At 38.8% G+C, this 23877-nt stretch overlaps 1 protein-coding gene across 1 annotated transcript; it reads right to left on the bottom strand.

Moving 5' to 3' along the window:
- Positions 1–756: 756 nt before the first annotated feature.
- On the bottom strand, positions 757–23765 carry pdcd11 (programmed cell death 11). Its single transcript, XM_041784769.1, has 36 exons — positions 23684–23765; positions 23149–23271; positions 21385–21531; positions 21097–21261; positions 20674–20835; positions 20448–20565; positions 20152–20327; positions 17775–17882; positions 17450–17662; positions 17234–17358; positions 17087–17147; positions 14823–14969; positions 14455–14706; positions 12011–12136; positions 11733–11927; positions 11425–11595; positions 11118–11331; positions 10801–10950; positions 8681–8793; positions 7947–8437; positions 7714–7776; positions 7463–7559; positions 7253–7342; positions 7060–7162; positions 6744–6921; positions 6404–6460; positions 6184–6306; positions 5911–6033; positions 5556–5724; positions 5064–5207; positions 4823–4969; positions 3217–3467; positions 2265–2433; positions 1995–2148; positions 1631–1796; positions 757–928 (listed from the first exon to the last, which is right to left on the bottom strand). Exons 2-36 carry the CDS (start codon positions 23248–23250, stop codon positions 757–759), a joined length of 5442 nt encoding a protein of 1813 aa, XP_041640703.1. The 5' UTR covers positions 23251–23271; positions 23684–23765.
- Positions 23766–23877: the final 112 nt, after the last annotated feature.

Consider the following 23877-nt stretch of genomic DNA (forward strand, 5'->3'; position numbering starts at 1 on the left):
CAGGACCAGCGGGATTAGAACCATGAAGATTAAGTAGACAATATTGTTACCAATTTTGTGTCCCAGGCCCTTCCCTTTTAAAAAAATGAGACTGATAGAAAACTAGTCTTGCCTGTATGTATTGTATGTAAACATGTCCCTATATATTGTTATTTTGTATTTGTTGCTTTTAAATAAAACGTCACGTAATGTATTGTAATGGTGTTTGGATTTATTGAAAGGCTGGCTGAAGTAATAGAAAATCTTCACAAAAATGTAACTGTATTCAAAATTCAGTAAAGTTAGAGTCATAACATTAATAATTCTGGGCTCATACTCATCCCCATGAAAAAGAGTTACATGTAATTGATGTTATGTTGAAATGTTTTTAACATTTATAGAAGATTACAGATGAACTTTACAAAGGTTTGTTTCCTTATCATACCCACACTTTTCTGCCCCCAGTCCACAATCTTTAAAAAATACATGATTAGAAAGTGAACACTGCCAGGAGAAACCTGTGCAAAATGTTCCTCCAAACACTGAGGCTCAGATCCATTTCAGCACATTGCTGTCCACTCACAAACACAACTTTGGGATCCTCTTCATACAAATGATAATCTTGGAATAAATCACAAAGGTAACAGTCAGGAGAGAAGGCAGAAGCATCTGCATGCAGCTGGGCCACCTCCTCTCTGCTGCTTTAGATTTATTCAGGGTTCACGACATCAGTCACATTTCTTTGATCTTTTTTGTGTTATTACATGGAATTGGTCATTAGTTGGCAGCCTCAGTTCCCTTGGCTTCCACAAACTCCATGGCTTTTTCTTTGACTGCCTGGATGCTCTGCGGAGTGCCATGCTTCTTCTCATACTCCAGGTAGCGCTTGAAGAAGAACTTGATCTTTTTCACTGAAACACTCAGGTGGATCACACGATCAAACAGTGCCCTGCAGGAGGCAACATGTTACACAACTGTATGAGGAAATTTTCATGTGAGGCTATAAAAATGTTTGCATGTAACAAGATCAATTATGTTGTTTCTCAGTATGTAAAACCATTAAGGCATATGATTTTGCACATGATACAACATAACTAGGACTTTCAAGATTAATTGAGTCAATCATGATTAATCAAAGCCCTTAATTAGTGCCAAATTTCTTTTAATTGTGATTAATAGCTTACTTTATTGTCCCTTTCAATACACTTTGGTAAAGGCATGTCGGCCTCTCCATGCAGCCACAGTGATGTAAAATAAGCCCACCACTGCTCTTTAATGACAACTAGGTGGACAAGTCAAAGTCCTCAGAACCTTTTTAATGTTCTCTTATTTCACTTTCAATCAATAACAAGTTCCTTTTTCCATGGTTAAGTTTATGTTAAAGTCTTCAATCTACCTATAAAGCAGGTCTGTATCTAAACAGGAAGTCAGTTACCCCTAGTTTTAGATGGTAGAAAAATCAAAAACTGTACACAAAAATTGAAATCCGAAATAATTTAATTTCAAAATGCCATAAAAAGAAATTAATCATGACTTAGTACAGAAATTCTGAGATATTATGATTAAAATGTTTAATCTTTTGACAGCCCTTAATCTAACAGAAAAAGGGAACATGAGGATTTAGAAAAAACAACAAAGGAATTGTGTTTACCTGACATCCTTCTGTGATCCATGTTTGACCATGAGGTCGATGAAGACTGACCAGAGATCTGTACGTTTGGGGTAGCTCGTCAGGACTTTATCTAACATGGCCCGACCTTTCTCTGCATCACCATAACGGAACTCCAACTGAGCGAACTTTCCAATCACATCCACACCTGAGAGAAAAATGACAATGTGAAAGTGGTTCAAACCTTTTGAGGCATTTAGCTGGGGCAGGAAAACAAAAAATGGCAAGGTGCTGGAAAATCTACTGGTTTCATTCAGCAGTGAAATTATACAACAAAATGAAAAGAAACCCCCACTTCAAGTATTTAATTAACATTACATTTGATTATTTGGACAGGGCATCTTACTTTCTTTGGAGGGTAGACTTTTCAGCGCTCTCTGCAGGAGAGCACTAGCCTCATCACTCTGACCCTGCTGGAGCAGGAAGGTCCCATAGCTCAGCCACACTGCCTTATGCTGACGGAAACGCTTCACCATCGTCTTGTACAGACCCTCTGCCTCCTGCACAGTAACATGATACACAAAGGACAAGAACGGATATTAGTGACTACAAAACAGTTTTCAGCAACAGTTTAAACTTAAAAAAGCTAAAGCGAGTATAGTATTTTACTGCCCACCTTGATCTTGCTGGACTTCGCATAAATGTCTGTCAGCTGCTGGTATACAGGCATGGGCTCACAGAACTGCAGCGCTCGCTCAAACACTTTCTTGAGGCTCTCCTCTGTGCCATACATGTTCTCCAAGTTCAATAGAGCAACCCACACGTTCAACTTTTCCTGTTCTTCCCTGGACACAAGATAGAACATCATTTATGATGACATCAACCCCTACCTCCTATAGTACAGCCAGCCACAAGGAAGCAATTGAGATATTTTAGCTCCACATTTCTGGGGCTGCCATGTTGATTATCGCTGCGGTTTACACTACTATGCTGTGTCCTGATTAGTGAGCAACATACGCAGGAAACAGGCCTTTACTTTTAAATCTCAGACCAGGAAAATTGCTCTCTAAGAGCCTGAAGTTATTTTCAGTATTAATCTCTTTTGGGGTTGATTTAATAGCTTTAGGGATATTAACACAAAAGATGCCCCAAAAACCAGAGTTTTTCTGAAATTTCTAGCCTTTTGGAGGCCTAACATGGCCTCTGGGCCGCTGGTTGATTATCATTGCTCTGGGAGGCAGTGTTAATTTTGGCAGCTATTTTTAATTTTAGTCTTAGTTTTAGTCTTTAAATGAAATTTATTTTTTAGAGAATTGTTTTTGTTTTAGTCACATTTTAGTCTTTTCTATTTTTTTAAGTTTTAGTCAGATCTATTTTTGTTTGTCTTAGTCTACTTTTTGTCATGGAAAAAAAAAGCTGTTGAACATTTTTTCATAGTTTTAGTCGACGAACTTAACACTGCTGGAAGGTGCTAAAACAATCATCAAACAAATTAAGTTTGACACCTTTTGCTTCTTTCCTGCTGCTTAACAGCTGTCTCCCTGTTATAACCACACAAATAAATAAGTCTTATTTTTAAAGACACTCCGCATTTAGTGAAATAAAATACATAAAACAAGATATGCCACCTGAAAGAGATAGTTTTGAGAGCCCTCTCAGCCACTGTGCGGGCCTGCTCGATCTCTGTGGCCTGTAGGTGGTGAGCCATGTACTGGAGCCACAGCAGGGAGCTGTTGGGTGAAGCAAGGAGCAGGCGCTCAAAGGCGGCAGCATCCTTAGGTCTCAGGTTGGGATCCATCAGCTCCATTTCTCGCTGCACCAGGGCCTTCTCTGCCGCCTTCTTCTCCTGCTCAAGCTCATGGCGTGACTTCTTTTGGGGCTGCCAAAAGAGAACAAAAACAAAAAAGTGATTATTTGACAAAAGAAAACAGCACTGCCAGTTTAAGGGGCACTTTTGGGCTCCAGTTAAACATCATTATTACTTTGTCACAGGGTATAGGTTCAATTTTTTTGTCACTCATTTCAGAAAGTGAAACCCATGTATTATATAGACTCATTACACAGTGAAATATTTCAAGCCTTTATTTCTTGAAACTTTGATGATTTTGGCTTACAGATAATGAAAACCCAAAATTCAGTGTCTCAGAAAATTAGAATACTACATAAGATCAATAAAAAAAGGATAATTTAAACAGAAATGTCAGGCTTCTGAAAAGTATGTTCAGTTCTATGCACTCAATACTTGGTTGGGCTTCCATCTGCATGAATTATTGCATCAATGCGGGGTGGAATGGAGGCGATCAGTCTGTGGCACTGCTCAGGTGTAATGGAAGCCCAGGTTGCTTTGATAGTGACCTTCAGGTCATCTGCATTGTTGGGTCTGGTGTCTCTCATCTTCCTCTTGACAATACCCCATAGGTTTTCTATGGGGTTCAGGTCAGGCCAGTTTGCTGGCCAATCAAGCACAGTAACACCATGGTCATTGAACCAGCTTTTGGTACCTTTGGCAGTGTGGGCAGGTGCCAAGTCCTGCTGGAAAATGAAATCAGCATCTCCATAAAGCTTGTCAGCAGAAGGAACCATGAAGTGCTCTAAAATTTCCTGGTCATGGCTGCATTGACTGTGGACTTCAGAAAACACAGTGGACCAACACCAGCAGATGCCATGGCAGCCCAAATCATCACTGACTGTGGAAACTTCACACTTGACTTCAAGCAATGTGGATTCTGTGCCTCTTCACTCTTCCTCCATATTCTAATTTTCTGAGACACTGAATTTTGGGTTTTCATTATCTGTAAGCCATAATCATCAATATTTCAAGAAATAAAGGCTTGAAATATTTCACTCTATGTGTAATGAGTCTATATAATACATGGGTTTCACTTTCTGAAATGAGTGACAAAAAATAATAAACTTTTTCATGATATTCTAACTTTTTTAGATGTACCTGTACATATATCAAAGGTGAAATAGCTTCACTGTAAAATTTTGGCGTGTGTGCATGTCTGGGTATATGTATTTGAAACCACTACTGTTTGTTTACACATAGTGACCTCTTGATTATTCTGTAATATCACATGCTAAGTCTCTAATACGACGACACTACAAAGCAAAACAACAAATAAATTTGGTAGCAGGCTTTGTTAAAGCACTGTTGTGTTGTGGACTTGCAATGTTCAAGGGCTCCTGTGTAGATGCAAAAAGGGAAGCAGGAACAAGTCATCATCAGCTTACCTTGCTGCTTCCTTCTTGATCATCTCCATCACTTAAATCTCCCTCTTGTGCTGCAGAAGCAGGCTTAAGGGAGCTCAGACCCACATCCCAGGAGAAACCAGCTGCCACCTGCAGTCTGGATGGACCAGATAAGCTTTGCGCCACCTGCTGTAAGAAGGTGAGGGGGAATCATTTTTGCTTGTTCTGGACAATGACAACACTGTGCCAAATCAACATAGGAGCAGTGTATGTATGTGCTTACTTTCACAGGCCCAGATTTTGGATCCTCCTCATCTTCCTTGTCCTCCTCTTCTCTGAAGTAAACTTCCACTCCACTGTCACTGTCTTCAGCCCTTGCTTTCTTGTTTTTTTTCTTCTTCTTTGGGACCTGAGCCTCTGCTTCTTTCTGGTGAGTAAAACAATAGGAAATAACATCATCGAGGATTAAATAGAGCATAATACATACTTGTTGTGATAAGTGCTTCACTGACCATCTGGCTGAAATTTAACTTTCACAGTATGCAGACAGTTTGAAACAGAGGTTCAGATCAATGCAGAATTCATTACTGTCTAACCAAAAGATTATGAGTGAATGATGACTAAAGACTGTATTGATCCACAAGAAAGTGGTTTTCCCTTCATTAAGTACCTTCCACCTCTAGGACCTCGGCAAACTAAAGCCCAAGTCGAGCACATATATAATTTTTGCTCCTTAATGTAAAGCAGGAAGAAGAAATTTGACTGGAGCTGTTACCTGTTCAGTTTCAGACAGTGGGCGTTTGGTCTTCTTCAGAGCATCATATTTCTTTTTCTCCTCTCCAATGAGACGCAGTGGCAGACCCAGAGACTCTGGGAGGATGTCTGACTTCCCAGTGTCCACCGGGAGCAGAGACAAGTCAACCAACTCCTCCTCTTTGTCAATACTGAGGATGAAAATAGAAAGAGCTGCAGGCTAAAAATGGCATGATGACAGTATTACACTGCACTAGATCATGTGTAAAAGCAATCTTGATTTGACCATATCTATTTCTGGTGATGACTTGATCTTATCTTTATTTGCATACACAAGTTTTATCTGTTTTTTTTTTTTTGTTGTTGTTGTTTTTTACCTGAGAATCTTGGTAGTGAGCAGGGTGTGAGGAGGAAGGTGATCACGGAGGACTTGGGGATTTTTGATAAAGAAATTGGTGGAATGCTGAAGCTGAGCTCTTCCTGTGATGCTTCTTGACAATCTAGAAGAAAAAATATGTTTTCATGAACAAGAATATAAGTATGCTATAAAACGTAAAAACTGGAATATAATGTCCCATTAAATATTAATTATCTGTCTGCCCACAGGCCATGAAAGGGTAGGGCTAAATGTTAATGTATTTCTCAGGTACCTGATGAAGACCCCTTGCTCTCCTACAGACTTGACATAGCCCCTGATGATCTGTCCTGCCTTTAGGTTGTCTAAAGACAAAAGCTCTGGGTCCTTCACTGCCTTGGCCTGCTGTGGGTTCAGCCTGAAGACAGATGAACCAGACAGGCAGGCAAATGTAAAATAAGATACTTTTCATAAGAAGCCCTGAATATGTTCAAAGCAATGAAAGGTGCTGATACCTTGAGAGGCGTAGAGACAAATGCCATTTGCCGTTTTCATTTGAAAGAAGGAAAACCCTGAGGACATTAAAAAAAGAAACATTTTCACTGCAAGAATCATATAAGTGGGTTTTTGTGACACCTCAAATGTATAAATTCTGCTGCTAATAAAATCTCAGAATACGACTCCAATTATTCAAACATCCTCTTTTTGGCCTATATTTCTGTAAAAAAATAGATTAATTGTTGGTTCTTTTTAGGTTCCAACAAAAAATAAACATTTTAAAGAAAAATGAAGGTTATATCAGTCTTTTTACTGCTAAAGCTATGTGTTTAAGTATTTCTGACACATTAAACTCACCTCAGCAACTGATCCTTGCTGTACTTCTCCAGGGGGTTCGGCCTGTATGTGTCAGCCAGGTCAGTGACAGCAACAATGCCCGTGCCGCCAAAGGGAAGTTTGACAGAAAGGCCAACATGTGGCTGAATATTCGTCACTATCCCAAGAGAAACGCTGCCCTTTTCAAGTTTATGGACTCCTGATTAAAAAAAAAAAACTACTTCAATTCATGTTGGCTTTTACTTAACTTCATGAAAAGCTGCAGACTGCAGAAGACAACTCAGCATGTTAGCTGCAATAATAAAAAGTAGTTTAACTCAGTCTGAGCTTTTGTTACCTGTGAATGATAGCACTAAGCGCTGAGGTTTGGAGCTCACTTCAACCACTGTGGCATATGCTGCACTGCCCAGCTTGAAAAGTTTCTCTGGGTGGCCAGCATCCTAAAAATATGCAGAATTTAAGCAATCTGTGCTATTTAATATACATCTGAAATTCTCTATTTGATTAGGGGGTACAGTTTGTAAACTTACTTTTGGATCAGTGATCATGGCCAACAGTTCAACTGTCCCAGTAAGACATGGATCAATGGCGACCTCTAAAGACTTCTTTGCTGGGTGAAACTGGAGGAAGAAGCAGCAACACAAAGTCAGTGTGGACTTCAGTTTATTTTAAACTATGCTTCTAAAATTCTCATTTACAAAATCAAGCTACAACATTCTTTTATAGTCTCATGAACTTACCTTTGATACAAAGCATATAATTTCATCCCCGACCTTGTAGCTGCGTAGTTTGTCTTTTGTTGTGACTGGTTTGAGTTCTGTACTCTTGTCCATTTTGCTGCAGACACAAACAAACAGAAAAAAGATACAGTGTAGATAATTCCACCTTACATTAGTCAGGTTACTTGTAATGCAGCATATCATGAAGGTAAGGTAAGGAAAATGCTGTCCATGGTAAATACATTATTCATTACACTTTACCATATAATTACCTTGGTATCAGAGTGAGCTCAGGAATGGTGTAGGTGAATTTGGGATGGGAAAAGGGTAAAAATCTGAAATAAAACAGTTAAGTGTAACTGTTAGTTCACTGTGTAAAATCAAACCTACTTTTTCACTTCTTGTTGGTTTTGAGATTAAAAAGTGATAAAAACATAAAAAAGGAGGCTTTTAATTAAAAATTTATTTCCCACTTTGTCCAATAAGACCTTCTAGTGGTCCTCACCTGTGACTGGAAGCTTCTCGTCCTCCGATGACCCTGGCAGTGACCATGCTGCCAACTTTTACAGAAGATGTGGGGAAGGACCCCTGGCAAACCTCTGAACCCTCCAAAACCTCTGACATGTGCACGCTGCCTGTGCTCCCGTCCTCAAGTGTGACTTGAATGGAAGTAGCCTTCACAGTTTTCACCTTTCCTTGCACAATTTCACCAAATCTGTGACCTCTCTGATTCTCTGAGGTTGTGCGCTGTCTATTTGGTGTAGTGCGCGCCCACGCCACCAGAGGGAGCCCTTGCAGTCCCTGACAGCTGGGTTCTATTACCTCAATGGCCAAACTCATCCCAACCTTCAGCTTTTCTGACTCGGACCGAAATATCTCATTCAGGTGATTTGTCGTTTGGATCACAGTCAACTGTGCGGTATTGTCCAAGGAGATGACGGCAAAGTCATTGTCAATGTACTGCAACAAGGCTTGGCACTTTAATCCCTTGGTTAGCTGCAAATACAACAGAAAATGCAAACAATGAAAGCCAGTCACTACATGAATAATTACAAAGAGACCCAGTGTGAGTATCCTAACAGTCATTATACTGTGTCTACATTTTGGTGTGATGTCAGGCTGTTGCATTACAAGCAGTGCGAAGCATGTCAAACATGGTTACATTGAACTGTTTCATAAAAACTGAAACATCATCATCCTTTTGAAACTTCAAAATGGTAACAAGAAAAGTAAACTTACGGATGTCTTCTTCCCCACAAGTTTGGAAAGTACAGACACGTGGACACATGAGGACAGGATGTCAACATGGAGGACAACTGCAGTCACTTTTTGTCCAGGGTTCAGGTTAACACCTGGAAACAAAATGAAAAAAAAAAAAAAAACATTACGGTACATTACATCATTTACGGAAATCACTTTTAAGGAAGCCCAGGAGCTTACAGGCTCTGGGGAAATATGACTAATTAAAAAAAAATTGAAGATCCGTAAACTAGTCCCAGTCTTAAAACTACTAGGCCTGTGATGTCTCCTGTCTGGTCTAATGAAATTGAAACTCAAAACTAAAGGGGACAGGGCAAGATTAGGCATGCTGATTCAATAAAAACTCATTTTTATACTTACATTTATGTTATGTCCTCCTCTGTCTTTTATTGTCTCCTCCAGTTTTTGGTCAATTTTCCCTCTTTTAAATGTTCACTTAGTACTCTTATTTTTCTTAAAGCTTTTATGTCTATTCCATTCTGTTTTATGCTTTGATTTGATTCTTATTGCCCCTCTCTCTCTCTTCTCTTGATTTTGAACTTTTAACCCCTCCCTCCTTCTTTATGGTTTTCACCTCTTTTTGCTTTCATATCTTTTAACTGATTATTATTCTTATTATTATTACTATAAAACCTTATGCTTACCTTCAAACCCTCCAATGTATCTCCAAACCCTAGCCACTGATGATTTAGTTGATGCAGCTTAAGTCCTTTTATTTGACTCTGAGTTACCTACGCAGCTATGGATGGTATATAATAATAATGAGAATAATTAAAATAATAATAATAATAAGGATAATAAAACTTTATTTGTATAGAAAACAGATGTTTAAAATATGCTTTGACAAAAAGCAGAATCACAAATATGACAAGCATTATAACACAACACAAACCTAAGAGCCGTAAGGTAACTACCATCTGTAGCTGTGTAGGTAACTCTCTAGAGTCAAATAAAAAGACGCACCTCGCATCAACTAAATCATTAGTGGCTAGGGTTTGGCCATACATTTAAAATATAAACCCAACATTGTTACAGACAGGCATAGAATAGTCAGTGAAAGCCTGGTAAAAAGTGCAATTGCATTGTGGGAAAAGTAGGATCCAACATTTCAGGCATAGATATATTCAACAGCTTAATAGTCAAGATACATGAACTTCAAATGCAGCATTATAGCATTGCTCTTTTTTCTTCTGCATCTCAGGAGCCCCCAAACACCCCCCTACTGGTTTCAGAAGAGATGTTATCGGAAAAGTTATCCTAACCTAACCTTTTATCAGTGTTGCAGTGGTCCAGTACGCCAGCTGTCAGCAGACCACCCATGCCCCTAATAATGCATATTTATCCTAAATTCTGAACCTAAAAGTATACAAAATGTAAGATCTTTTTTGTCCAGGAGTTCATGGCTACACCCCCGTGAGGTATCCAGTTGCCAGACAGTTAAAGCTCAGTGGTGGGTCGAGAAGAAAGGCTGGGTTGGTTTATGTGGTTGTGTCATTTATAGAAATCCTCCAAGCAAGGGATGAATGTAAGGCCCAGTGACTTTTACTTTTGATACCAAATGTGATCAGTTCATCCATGAGATGCAGTTGTCATTTGTGCAAAGTTTAATCCGTAATCTTCAGCTATTTCCCTGATAAGAATGGTCTAGACAAGTTGACCAACTGATGGACTCCCCTAAAACATAACCCCTCTGGCTGAGGCTGGCAGGCAGGCATAAAAATGGGTAATAATACGCTGGTCTAATGGGGATTCTTTGGCTCTTCAGCCAGCCAAAATTGGAAAGTAGGAACTACAGCTTTTTGCGCTTTCACACTGGCATCATTGTTGGAAACCAGTGGGTTATTGGTTGATAAAGTTCCAGTTTAAGATACAAAAATACAAATTGTTACCTGTTTTTGCTCTTCTCTTTGTAACAAAGACTTAAATGCCCATTAAGTCTTGATTTTGCTAAATTTGATCAAAAATAGAGGCACTTGTTCACTTATGCAGAATGCATCAAGACGTTGCATTGCATGTACATGATGGCAGACTACTGTTAAAATCACTGTTGAGTGATATGTTATTTGATAAACTTTACATGTTTATGGCTGAATACATACCCATGATATGGTATTTTGTGGCCATTATGGTAGCACCTGCCATATAATCTGACGTAAAGGTGGCACCGTTTTCCTTCATTGTATCTACTGTAAGCTTCAGCTTCTCCCCGACAGACAGAGCAGCCAGCTGCTGGCGAAGATCACTGTTTTCTAAGAGTAAAGAGAAAAATAATGATAGGTAAACATGGATGGCAAAATTAAAAAGAAGCAATGCACGTAAAATACACATATGAAAACAATTGTATGAGAAAACAATTTATTTAAGCATTCAACACAATACTGAAATAAAGAAAAAGATGACAGTGATGCAATCATACCTCTTATAACTAACATTTCAGTCACAGCTCTTCTCTCCTCCAGACCACTAATGAGTCTGGTCTCTGTATCTCCCTCTGGTGATTCAATCTCTGAAATCTTCAGAGTGACCAGGAAACGCCGCTTTTCCTCATCCAGGTTGGTGACTTTAGCGATCACTGTCTGGCCCAGCTGGAAGACTGCTGTTGCATCAGTGATGAACTTGTGGGTCATGGCCTAAAGAAAGCAGAGAAATAAATGAAGACGTAAAACATAATTTAAAGTACAAGCTCTCAGGTTAAAAGACGCTACATTAAACCCTTCACTCACCGACTTGGGTGCAAGACCAACAAGGCCGTATGGGAACTCTACAAAGACGCCATAGGACATCATGTTCTTGATCCAGCCGACCAAATGCATCCCAACTGTTATTTCAGAGAAATCTTTAGCAACCATTCCTTGTTCAAGAGCCAGTCTCACTGTTGGTTTCTTGGTGAGGGTCTTTAAGAGAGGAATAGCTAAGGAAAACTGAAACAATTTTCTGCAAATTTGAATACTGAAAGTTTGATTCACTTTCCAGTTACCACTGAAGCCAATAAAGATTATATCACATCCCCAGATTTGAATGAACAGGATACAATATTCTGCTTGTTCTTGTTGCAGCAGATGAGGTTGGAGATGCTGTCTCCCTCCTTCAGGCTCTCCCACAGCAGAGGACAGTTGGACATGTGATCAGAAAGGTGCATTGTAGGTAGAACGGCACAAATCTCATCAGGGAGGATTGCCACCTCAAGACCGTGCAGTAACTTTTTCACCACCCTGACCTCCAGATTCTACATAACAGGAATAAATGGGTCAAAATGTGATTAATTTGGACATAAGAAACCTAAAAGAGGCACAAAACTCTAAAACTTACCTGTCCTACTTCACATTCAAGCTGGGGCTGAACAGCTTCTTCCGTGTTTCGTTCCACTGCAGATTTGAAGGACAGAATCATTTTTGCCTTATCCGGATCACACTGAAGAACTTTAGCCTTTAACACCTAGAAAATTAACAACATGAATGAAAGAAATGTGGTTCAAAAGATCATAAAGAAATAGGAAAAAAATAGCACTATGATTGTCCAGAATTTAAAACATTGACATGGCAGACATCAAACAATATAAAAACCTTAACCAAGACCATCACAACAGAAATTAAAGTCTTTGGCATCAAATATTAGGCAGCAAACTCCTGCACAAATACACTGGCAATGTGCTGGTAATATGTTCAAGACAGTCTGGCTGCAGACAGCAGCTTGTGATACAGATTGTTTGTTGTTAATTCAACTTTATCGAAAACAAATTCTGGTATTAACAATAATGAAATACCCACATTGCAAACATTACAAACTAGGGAACGCTGTATAAATAAAACAGGAAAAGGTCAGCGGTATAATCTGGGATTAAACTACATACGGACCCCTTTTAGAAGTAGTTAGGCGATCAGTGGCTCGCTTTTGCTTAATTAGCTTTAGCTAAAGCAAGAGCAGCTCCGCTACTCATCACCCTATTGCCAATGTAGTCACGATAGCTATATCAATGCGAGCTTTATTAAATGCAGCTAAAGCTAACGAAGCTACAAAAGTAAAAGCGCTAAGTTAGTTTTAGCTTTAGCTATGTTGCCTACCTAGCTTTTAACGTGAATAAAATATGGGTTTATGAGATTTGCAAAACTATAATAGGTGAACAGTCTTCATTTACGTTGCCTATATAGCTTACGTAGCTAACATACAGTGCTTAACAAATTTATTAGACCACCACCCAAAGTAAGGTTTATGCCACAGCTGCCCTTAATTAACACTATTGGTAATTACCAAAATTATTTTTTATGTTTCTGCAACGGTTAATACACCAATATGTAGAAGCTCTTTAACCAAAATGATATTTTTAATGCTAAAATATAATTATTATTGTTATCCATGAATTTTCAAATTTACTGAATTACAAAAAAACAGTAAAGCACATTATTACTTCTTGATTAATACATCAAATTATAGTTATTTACTTGAATTCCTGAACAGAAAAATTAGTTTTAGTAGTTGAATGTTATGCTTGATTAATTTCTGACTTCTCAGAGAAGCCCAGTGAGCCGGCTCAAATTTGGGTATGAAAAGGTAAATACAGTTTAAAAATTCCTCGTTCCTGTTCAAAATGGTAAAACGTGGAGAGCTCACTGAAAATGAAAGAGTCCGCATTAAAGCACTTCATGATGCTGGATGGTCACTGAGACAAATATGATAGGTGGTCTAATGAATTTGTTAAGCACTGTAGCTTCATTAGCTTTAGCCTTAGCTACTTTTGCTGCATTAGTTTTCATGAAGGAGAAGGTCTGTTTCCTTTAAGCAGACTGTTAAGTTAACTTTATTAAACATTTGGTTTTGAAAGCAAGGCTTTTAACTTTTAACTTCTGGTATCCTAACCTTTACCTTAACTCTGACCCTTACCCAAACCATGAGTTTAATCCAATATTATTTCATAAGTTTTAGCATGTAACTACTTCTTGACAGAGTCAGCGTCTCACAGTAGTTGTCTGTAATAGGGGGCGTCTGAGAGTGGCTGTCTTCAGCCAGACCCCTCTCAACATGTTTGTGCAATTTAGACATTACTTTCCTTTAAAGCTTAGGAACTTTTCAATATTACCATTAACCAAAATAACCCCAAACATGCTGTTTCAAGCTATCAAAAGTTTTGCCAAAAGTGCATAATGAGGGTAAAAGTTTAAAGCAGGTTGTCAACAGTTTGTAAGTTATTTCAAGTAACTGATGAATGCTCCTTTTTAAGCAATTGATAACTATTCGTTGATATTGAAAATAAATTATAAGCATTAATAATTAGGAAAAGTCAACCTTGTTAAAACTGTTTAACAAGTTACATTTCTTTATGAATTCTGCCACAACATGGCTAATACATAAACATACATGAACATAACAACCTGCAAGAATGTAATATCACAAATGAAAATATTGAAGAAGGCTGATTACAGCATACCAAATGGTCAAGGAAAAAATATTTGCCAAAGCCTTAGAGTGTGCATCTGTTAGTATGATATGCTAAATTAATGTGCTATAATTTAACATGTAAAATGTAACTTTTGAACGACAAAGATAGGATGACAGTCACAGAAACTTGATAGCACATATCTTAAAGAGAAATTAAGACAAGTCGCCAAAGACATACGAGGCTTAACAGAGCAGAAATGGCTCACCATAAAGAGAAATTATATATGAAAATGTCAAAATAATTAAGGAGCTCATTGAAAACTATAATTTCATCTTTCATAAGGCAGAGTAATTCCATCCAGACACAATCAACTCCTCACCTGGCCCACATAGAAGACCTCCTCAGGAGAGGTGATGGGCTCAGAGCTGAGCTCACTAGGGGGCACTAGACCTTTTACATTGTTGTAGAAACGAACGATGCAGCCAAAGTCTTTGATGCAGACGATGTGGCCATGTGACACGCGGCCAGGACGGGCATCGCTGTAGCTGAGGAACAACGGCAGGGAACTTTCAACCAAAGCCTTCTTCCTGGTTAGATACAGCTTCTTATTCTCAGCATCCACTGACATTACCTGAATGAACACAAACACAAGAGATTAAAACACTGATGAAAGATGACATGTAGGTTTCTGACGCAGCTTAAAGGTCTAGTCAGATATTGTAATACAAAGCAGAAAAGAGGACTGACCCGACATTTGACCTTCATGCCCTCCATGTACTTCTTCTCGGGGTTCCTGAGAATTATATCAGACAGGTGTGTCCGCGGCACGAGGCCCTTAATGTGGTCAGACAGATGCACCACCATGCCATGATTGAGCAAGACTGACACCGTCCCCTGGGAGGGACAGACACACGGAGGAAAGGCAGTGAGAGAACAAATAATAGATACAGGATGAGACAGGAACACCTTAGAAAGGGTGTAGTTAGCCTGTGTATAAATAAAACCTTTATCTTTTTATGGCTGTTACCCATAACACTGATGTTAGAAAGACTGTTGCAGGCAGTTAACATATAAATTTTTAATTATTAAATTTGAATGCCCTGTAAAAAACCTCGTTAAATAGTTTGATTCAACAGCCATAAAAGAACCAGAAGTGTAAAGATCTAAAATGTAGTGTGTCTGTTTCTGGTTTGGTGGAAAAGAAAACTAAATACTCAAACTCAATCCTTGACAGCAAGACAAGGCCTTTGAACAAATATTTTGGAAATACACTAATTATCAATTGAAACTCTGTGTAAAGCATCTAAGCAAGAATGCCAAATATCCAGAAAGTAACTGAGCCTGACCTTGAAATAGTCTGAGACAAACCTCACAGAAAAACTATGTGTCATATTTGCTCATATGTTTTGAAAGGTTAAAAGACACACAATATTCTAATATTAATAATATTTCAAATAAAAAGTGTGATTACTCTAGTTAATATTAGGAGGGAGAGGAGAAACAATGCAGCATAGTATTGCAATATTTTGTGTGGTATTATTGATTTATGTCTGCCAATTACCTTTTTTTTTCATATTAATTTCTAACATGAACTGAAGCCAGTGATGCTAGAAAAATAAAATCAATCGCTTTTTCCATCCACTTGATGGTATTGTAGTGCCCTTTGTCCAGTGAGGTCGGCAGGTGATGGAGCCGGAGAAAGTCAGTAAAACAAATATGGCAGCACCAGAGTTGGACATTGGAAACACACTGTGGGCATTTCAATCAAACATTGGATTTTTTTTTTATCAAGCAAGGTGAAACGAGATGGACGTGACTCACAGAGTTTTCAAAAAGGGCCACATAAAAATAAAATACTGTGGAAATACAGCAAGCATGAGGGCTGACTAAAATGAGTTGAATACAGACTTGGAATCTTTTTCTCACTTGATAAAGCCTTTGTTGATTATGTTTTCCTTTGTGGCTGTAAATGCAGTTGGAACAAGGTATAAATCGCAATTTATCCTAATACATGGTATCGCAATACTCAGTGTACTGCAAAATGTTTGAAATCGCAACAATATCGAACCGTAACAGAAGCATGATCATACACCCCCCCCAATAAATATGTTGTGTTGCGTAATTCTATGTAAATTATGTAATATATTTCAGATGGGTTGGAAGCATAGATCAATTTACAGTTTTCAAAGAAAATAACAGGTGTTATAAAAGTGGTTTAAAGTGGCGTGCCAGTAATCGAGTGGTTAAGGCGCGTGCCATGTACGCAGGCAACCCGGGTTCGAATCTGGCCCGTGGCACTATTTTCTGCACGTCTCTCCCCGCTCCCTTCCCTATTTCCGACTCTATCCACTGTCCTATCTAATAAAGGCAAAAAGGCCAAAAATAAATCTTAAAAACAAAACAAAAAAAAAGTGGTCTAAAATTACTCCTAGAGTTTGCTCTTTCAAATTTAGAGATGCTTTAAAACTACAATATACAGAATGTTTGCACTGAAATGCCTCTACAATAAATCAACACATCAATACTGTTATAGTGTCTTACATACAACCATATGCCGAGCCCACATGGGCTTACAGGACACCAAGGATTTAAACAAACCAGGATCATAGTATAAGAGTGCATTGTAGTTCTTTTGTCATCATAGAGCAGAAAAGCAGGATGGAGACAAACTACTGATCAATTAAATAGTTCAATAAACTATCATGGAGCTGGTATTTTGGGGGTTGGAGGATGGAAAGTTTGGAATCCCCTGATATTATGTGTGATCAAAACAAGAACTAACCAGTGGAGGTGGATGGAACTGTGCAGTGCTGGTCTCTACTTGTCATATTTGTTTAATGGACAGTTTAAAACTATATCCAAGGAGGTGTGGCTTATACAGAGGAAATAGTCCATGTAACTGGCAGCCTAGGATCAACTTTGACCCTCTTCACTTTGCAGTTTTAGAAAGGTACATCTGATTCATGTGTGTTACAGAGTACTTAAACACATGAATAAGCTCTTCTTCTTACCTCTACAACCTGACCGGCCTGAAGATCATGGTATCTAAAAAAAGGCTTTCCAATCACACTCCTGAAAAAAAAGGTTTATAGATTATTTAATAAAAAAAGAGTTGTCATAAATACTGAATGGCAAAAGACAAAGGAGGTGTTGCATACTTGCGCAGAGAAGCAAAATAAATTTCATCCATGGGGCTGTAGGTCAGGATCCTGCAGGTGTGCTCAGGCATTGCTAATACTCTGTTCTCATTTAATGGAACATTTGGCTCCTTCAGGTGGTTCCTCTGAAAAAATATATTCGTTGAAATGGAGTCATAGCATGTATATTATCATCAGTAAAAGCAGGTCAGTAGCTGAAGTATTCCGCCTACTCACATGTACAAAAGCTACTGTTTTGTCTGGCAGTTCCAACATGGCTCCAGACATGTGGTGCATACAAGTCATCTTACAGGCCTTCACCACTTCACCAATGCGATCTCTGCCTGCAGGAGAGGCCTCAACTCTTCTCCCAGGCTGAACGAGGTAGCTCCGTAAGCTCAGACCCACCAGACGAGTGGATGGCTCCACATACAACACACAGGCTCGCACCTTGAAAGAGTGATGATGTATAACAGAATTATTGGCCACATCAGAAAGCTGAGAAATGTGTTTTACTGTTTTGTATGAGCCAAAGTGGCCCATTTGATCCAGGTGTGTTTACCTCAGATCCCTCAGTGTAGCTGGATTCCTGGTTTGGCTCCATGTGGAGAAAGTCCACCTGGCCACTGAAGGAGGACAGGAAGTCCAAGAGCAGACCATGTTTTGTCACCTGTAACACAAACACGAAAACTTACTGAAATCTAACTTTTGCTTCCACTGAGTTTTCAGCAACTCTAAACTGAGCATTTTTCCACAAATCCTTCTTTTTCACAAATGATTTTTCAACAACTCTGTGCGGACACTGATAAAATGACAAAGATTAGACCAGTTTTTTCAGGAAACCTGTTTCTACCACAGGATTAATAACACATCCACACATGGCAATTTTCAAGATGCAACTCCACTTAAATGCAGCTAAAATGATTGTTTGAAGGTACAGTGTGTAGAATTTGGCATTTTAGCGACATCTAGCGTTCAGATTTTGGAATGAGCCGATCTGTTACCAAAACTTCACATCACTAAGCGACGAGAGCCTGTGAAGTCCAAAAAAGATCGTGAGCCGGACATCATTTACAGCAGTGATGATGTGAGGGTTTATTCATTCATTTTTGTAACCATTGTTTTTATAGATTATAGGTCAGTCTTCTTCTCCACCTGCCTTCCAGGTAGCTTTCAGGACCGACGGGCAGGTTCGTATTTAAAAATCGTGTTTTGCTCTTTCTGTCCCCAAAACGTTGCTGTAGACAACATGGTGGTTCGTTATGTCAGCCTCCGTGAGGGCGACTCACGGTAATGTAAATTTAAAAAGCTTTTTTCTAATGTTGTAAAAAGAAAACGAAAGTTTAAAGGGTATGATTGTGTACTTATTTTAACATTCTTCACATAGATATGTAAACATTATATCCCATGTACACCGTTTCTGTTCGGCGAAATACAGCCAAACTCTACACACTGTACCTTTAAGACAGTAGTACATCACCATCCCCAAAGATAGACATGCACACAAGGAAGAAGACTTGGTTTCAAACTCACAACTGCCTACATTCAAGTCCAGTGTGCTTTTCAGACAAAGTTCTAGTTCTACAGTTCTTAACTTAGCACAAAAAGTAAGGAAATTTGTGTTTGGTAGATCAGTTCTCTGTTGTAAAAATGCTTCTTGGAAATAAATCTTATACTGCTGGAAAGCCTGTTTAGAGCTGAGTATGTGGGTTGTGCCCATAAAAAAAATTCACAAATCTTCTCTGCCAATGTCAAACAGCTTATTCTGCCACTGACTCTTGTTTGGTGTTTGGTGGATTGGATGATTGAAGTTTGAAGATATAAGGCATATTGGCAATTTAACAATTTATTCATTTGACAAACAGGAGCCTCATTAGCGTGTGGAAGAACCATACACAGCCACAACAGCCTGGCACCTCCTCCTCATGCTGGTCACCAGCCTGGTCACACACTGCTGTGGGATGGCATCCCATTATTCAACCAGCATTTTTCGCAAGTCAGTCAATGTGGTTGACCCCACAAGTGTTCAGTGGGGTTAAGGTCAGGACTGGCACCTGATTGTCAGTACCCAGGGGTACCAGAAGCTCAAAACAAGAGTCAATAGCAACAGCAAAATAAGCTGTTTGGCATTAGCAGAGAAGCTTTGGTATTCTTTTACGGGCGCAACCTACATATTCAGCCCATAAATGCATGTTCTTTACAAATGTGACACCATTTAAAAGGGAAATAAACAGGCTATCCAGTGATATCAGGTTTGTTACCAAGCATTTTTACAACAAAGATATAATCTACCAAAAACAAATTGCCTTATTTTTTGTGCTTAGTTTAAATATTTTTTTACAGAGGTGAGACAGAATCGGCAGCACCAGTGGGGGGATGCAATGCTGTTTTTGTGTGCGCATGTCTGTGCATGTTGCGTGCGTGTGGAGTTCCCACTGTGCTGTGCTCTCTCACACTTCTGCAGCGCCTTAATCCAATGTGAATTAAAAGACAAGGATACCAATACTACCCCACTGGAGTATGATATTTCTTAAGCATAATGACTGTAGAGCTTTTTTTTGGCACTGTTGCAGAAATGCATTGTCAAACAAGCTCATGTCTTCACATATGATTTTACCCACTCATTTCTGTAGGCATTTCAATGCTTTAAAGGATTTTTTTCTATCAAATGTTTCTAGCTGATGTTAGAACTGTATTTTAAACCAGTGAATAACTGTTATAACGAGATCTTGGATGATGCCCCCTCTTTTCAACCAGATTTCAATGTTAAAACCCACAGTTAGTGCTCAATGGATATAATTCAATGTTGGATAATTTATTAAACAAATATAAAAGGTTTTGGTTGAATCAGAGTTCCCTGTGATCTTTGAAAGGAAATATATTATGTTTTTAATAAAAAAATGCAGAACAAACATCTCCTAAACATATGTTGTCTTTACCTTTTTGATAGTAGCTTTGACCAGGAGTCCAGGCAGAAGGTTGGTAAGGTTCCAGCCCTGTTTGGATTCAGCACAAGCCTGGCTGATGTTGGGGGGGCTGACTGAAAGGTGGACCACACGGCCCTCATTCTTTACCTCCTCAACTTGAGAAGTCAAATACTGACCCACTTTTAGTTCTGGAAACAAGAAAACACACAGGAGCTTAAGAGAAATCTGGTCAAGTCATTGCAGTCCCTTACTTTTGACTGAAGTAAGACAGACTCCAAGTTAATATGTTTAACCAAAATAATTCATACCATTTGTACTCTGAGTATCTTTTGCAGGTTTCTTGGGTAGGAAGGCTTTTGTTCCACTGATGCCAATGTCAACTATGTATCCATGATCCTCCACACTGTCCACACATCCACTCAAGACCTGAGCACAAAATAACATTTTCATAACATGTTTGATAGAAACAAACAAGGGAAATATTAGAATTTAAAAACCAAACATGTAGTTCAAAGACTACTTTTAACTGCTCACCATGCCTGCTTTCAGAGAGCTTGAAGTAAGCGCCTTGTTGACCTCCTTTGGATTGACTGACAACTGGATGCTGAGAGATCCTCCTTTGGAAACATCCAACTTGGCAATCACACACCTCAACACCATGCCAGGGTAGAAGAGGTGAGGGAGAGAGCAGATCTCCTGTGAAGTAAGTAAACCACACCCACCACTGAACTATCACACTATATCCAAAGAACTATTTAAAAGATTTCTATAACAAAATCTTAATTAATAAAACTTGGTCTGATTCTTGGTTCTACAGATCAATACAAAACATCACCCCAAACTTAACCCAGATTTTCAGATAGTTTTCAATATATGTGTGTTTAATCTCTATTATGTGCCCATTATGACTATCATTAAGCATCTTCTATGTGGAAAACCATTATTCTGCAGAACTACCTCTGTATCAGCTGAATCCAGTTGCTCACTGAGTAGCTTGGCATATGAGTCACAGATGTTTTTGATGCTGAGGAAACCTTGCAGGCCACAAGGGAGGCCAACAGTCACCTCAAAGTCTGTAACCTCCTTTACACATCCCAGCATGGACATACCCTCCTTGATATTCTAAGAAATGCAAAATACACACACAAGATCAAGTCTGGTACAGGGCTGGATAGCTTAAATAACCTAAAAGTAATTTGCATGTTCAATCAATTTAATTAGTTATGTCCTTGACACTGATATTACCTTGATGTGCAGAATCTCAACACACTTCGCAGCTGCATTCAGTGTCAGACCACCATCTTTTTCTTTTTCACTCTTTTGCTTCTTAAGCTTCTTGCCGTCATCTTTGACTGCACCCTTTCTTTTCTTTGTTTCCACTTGTTCATTTGACTGAAAAAGAGAAGCAATAAACTTTCAAAAAACAGAGAACATGTAGCTTATAACTTTTAAAAAGAGTATATGATTCAAAATATAAGCCATACTACCACCAGCGCATCTCAAAAAAATACATATATCATGAGAAAATTTTCTTGTAATTTAACCCACAAAGTGAAACTTCCATATACTCCAGCTTCATTTCAAACAAAGTGAAATATTTAAAGACGTTTTTTTTGTTTAAATCTTGATTATTACAGCTTACAGCTCATGAAAAACAAAATTATACTATCTCATAATAAGAGAATATCTCAAAACACAAATCAAAAAAAGGATTTGGGATATAGTAAAGTTAACCTTGTTAATGTATCTACTCAGTACTTGGTCTGGCTTCTTTTGCATGAATTACTGCATCAGTGCAACTTAGCACAGCAGCAATCAGTCTGTTGCTTTCATAGGCTGTTGTGAAAGGCCAGGTTGCTTTGATAGCAGCCTTCAGCTCGTCTGTATCGTTGAGTCTAGTGTCTCTCATCTTCCTCGACGTTTTTCCAAAGATTCTCTACAGGGTTCAGGTCAGGTGAGTTGACAGGCCAATCAACCACAGTTATACAACAATCAGCAAACCAGTTTCTGGTAGTTTCAGCTTCACTATGGGCTGGTGCCAAGTCCTGCTGGAACAGTAAATCAGTACCTCCATAAATCTTTAAAAGTTGGAAACATAGATAGACAGCTGACAGTGTTGACTCTGGGCTTGATAAAGCACAGAGGACCAACAGCAACAGATGACATAGCACCCCAAACTATCAATGACTTTGTAAACTTTAGACACTGGACTTCAAGCACCCTGAATTCTATTCCTCTCCAATCTTCCTCCAGACTCTGGGATCTTGATTTCCAAATGAAATGCCAAGTTGACTTTTACCACCGAGCAACAACCCCGTTCTTTTTCCACTTTGCCCAGGTGAGAAACTGTTTGCTTTTGCTTCAGGAGTGGTTAAACACTAAGAACAAGACACTTGTGGTCAATTTCCTAGACATGTCTGTGTGGGGTGGCTCTTGATCCACTGACTCCAGCCTCAGTCCATTCCATGAAAAGCTCCTCTACGTTCCTGAATCTGCCTTTCGTTTAAGCAATGACCTTGTGTGACTTATGCTCCTGGTGGAGGGTGCCTATGACTGACTTCCGGACAACCATAATGTCTGCAGTCTTCCCTATGTTTGTGGTTGTGTATACTGAACCAGAGTGAGCGAGCAGAAGGTCAGTAAACCTTTGAAAATTGAACTTTCCACAATATTCTAATGTTTTGAGATAGTGGATTTTCTGTAACCTGTAATCATCAAGATTAAAAAAAGTCTTTAAGTATTTCACTTTGTATGAAATGGATCTAGAATCTATTAAAGTTTCACTTTTTTAAATGAATAAAAGCATAAAATGATTTTTTTATTATACCCTAATTTTTCTAGATGTATACAGTGAATAGAGGTAAATATTAAGAACTACTTTTGCAGGCTCTCAGGTCAATAATACACTGGTTTACAATCTGTTAAAGGCATGGGTTGTCAGAAAGTCTTTCTGAAGGTAGTAATATTAGTTTCTCACAAAAAAAAAGATGGAAAAGACAGGAAAAGTACCTGAAACAAGTTGTCCACTTCTGTCCGATGCACCACTATCTTGCTCTCAGAGGGTTTCTTTGCTGTTCCTCCTCGAGGGAAGTCCTCCTCCAACGATGCCATTACTGATAATATTTCAGATGTCTGAGGGAAACCAAGTGTGTCGTCATCAAATCGGTCATTTAAAAAATCATCATTCAATCTAGCCTCACTGGTTCAATCATCCACTGTTCAAGATGCTGAAACATGTTAATACAAAGGTGGATAGGTTCACGTGTGCGCCTGAAGACGTATGCTAGTTGGCATTATTTTTAGCTTCACCAAAAGGCAAATATCAAATAGAAAGACATAAATTAAGTTAGCATAGGAGCTCCACATACGCATCAATGTAGCACGTAGTTAACGCTACTACCGTAAAAACAAGCTATCTGTTTTAATAGGGACTCCGGGCAAACACTGACCAAGCGTGCCAAACAAACAAGATGAAGTGAAACATGAGTGCAGTGAAAGCTTTTTGATGGTTATTAAAAAAAATCAATGATAAATGCTTACTTACATTTAGTCTCCGTTTCACTGGAATCACAACTCACATGTTTTTCGGCTACACGCCATGGTACGACCCGGAAGCAAAACGCAAATGGGCGTAGTGTAGTTTTGCCCAATCGTAGACAACAAAAATGATTGACAGTGCCCTGAGCCATTCATTGGCCACTGAGAACTCTTAGCTTTGAGTGACAATGATTTGAGCCA

The sequence above is a fragment of the Cheilinus undulatus genome, linkage group 4, assembly GCF_018320785.1.
Source record: "Cheilinus undulatus linkage group 4, ASM1832078v1, whole genome shotgun sequence".
NCBI classification, from domain to species: domain Eukaryota; kingdom Metazoa; phylum Chordata; class Actinopteri; order Labriformes; family Labridae; genus Cheilinus; species Cheilinus undulatus.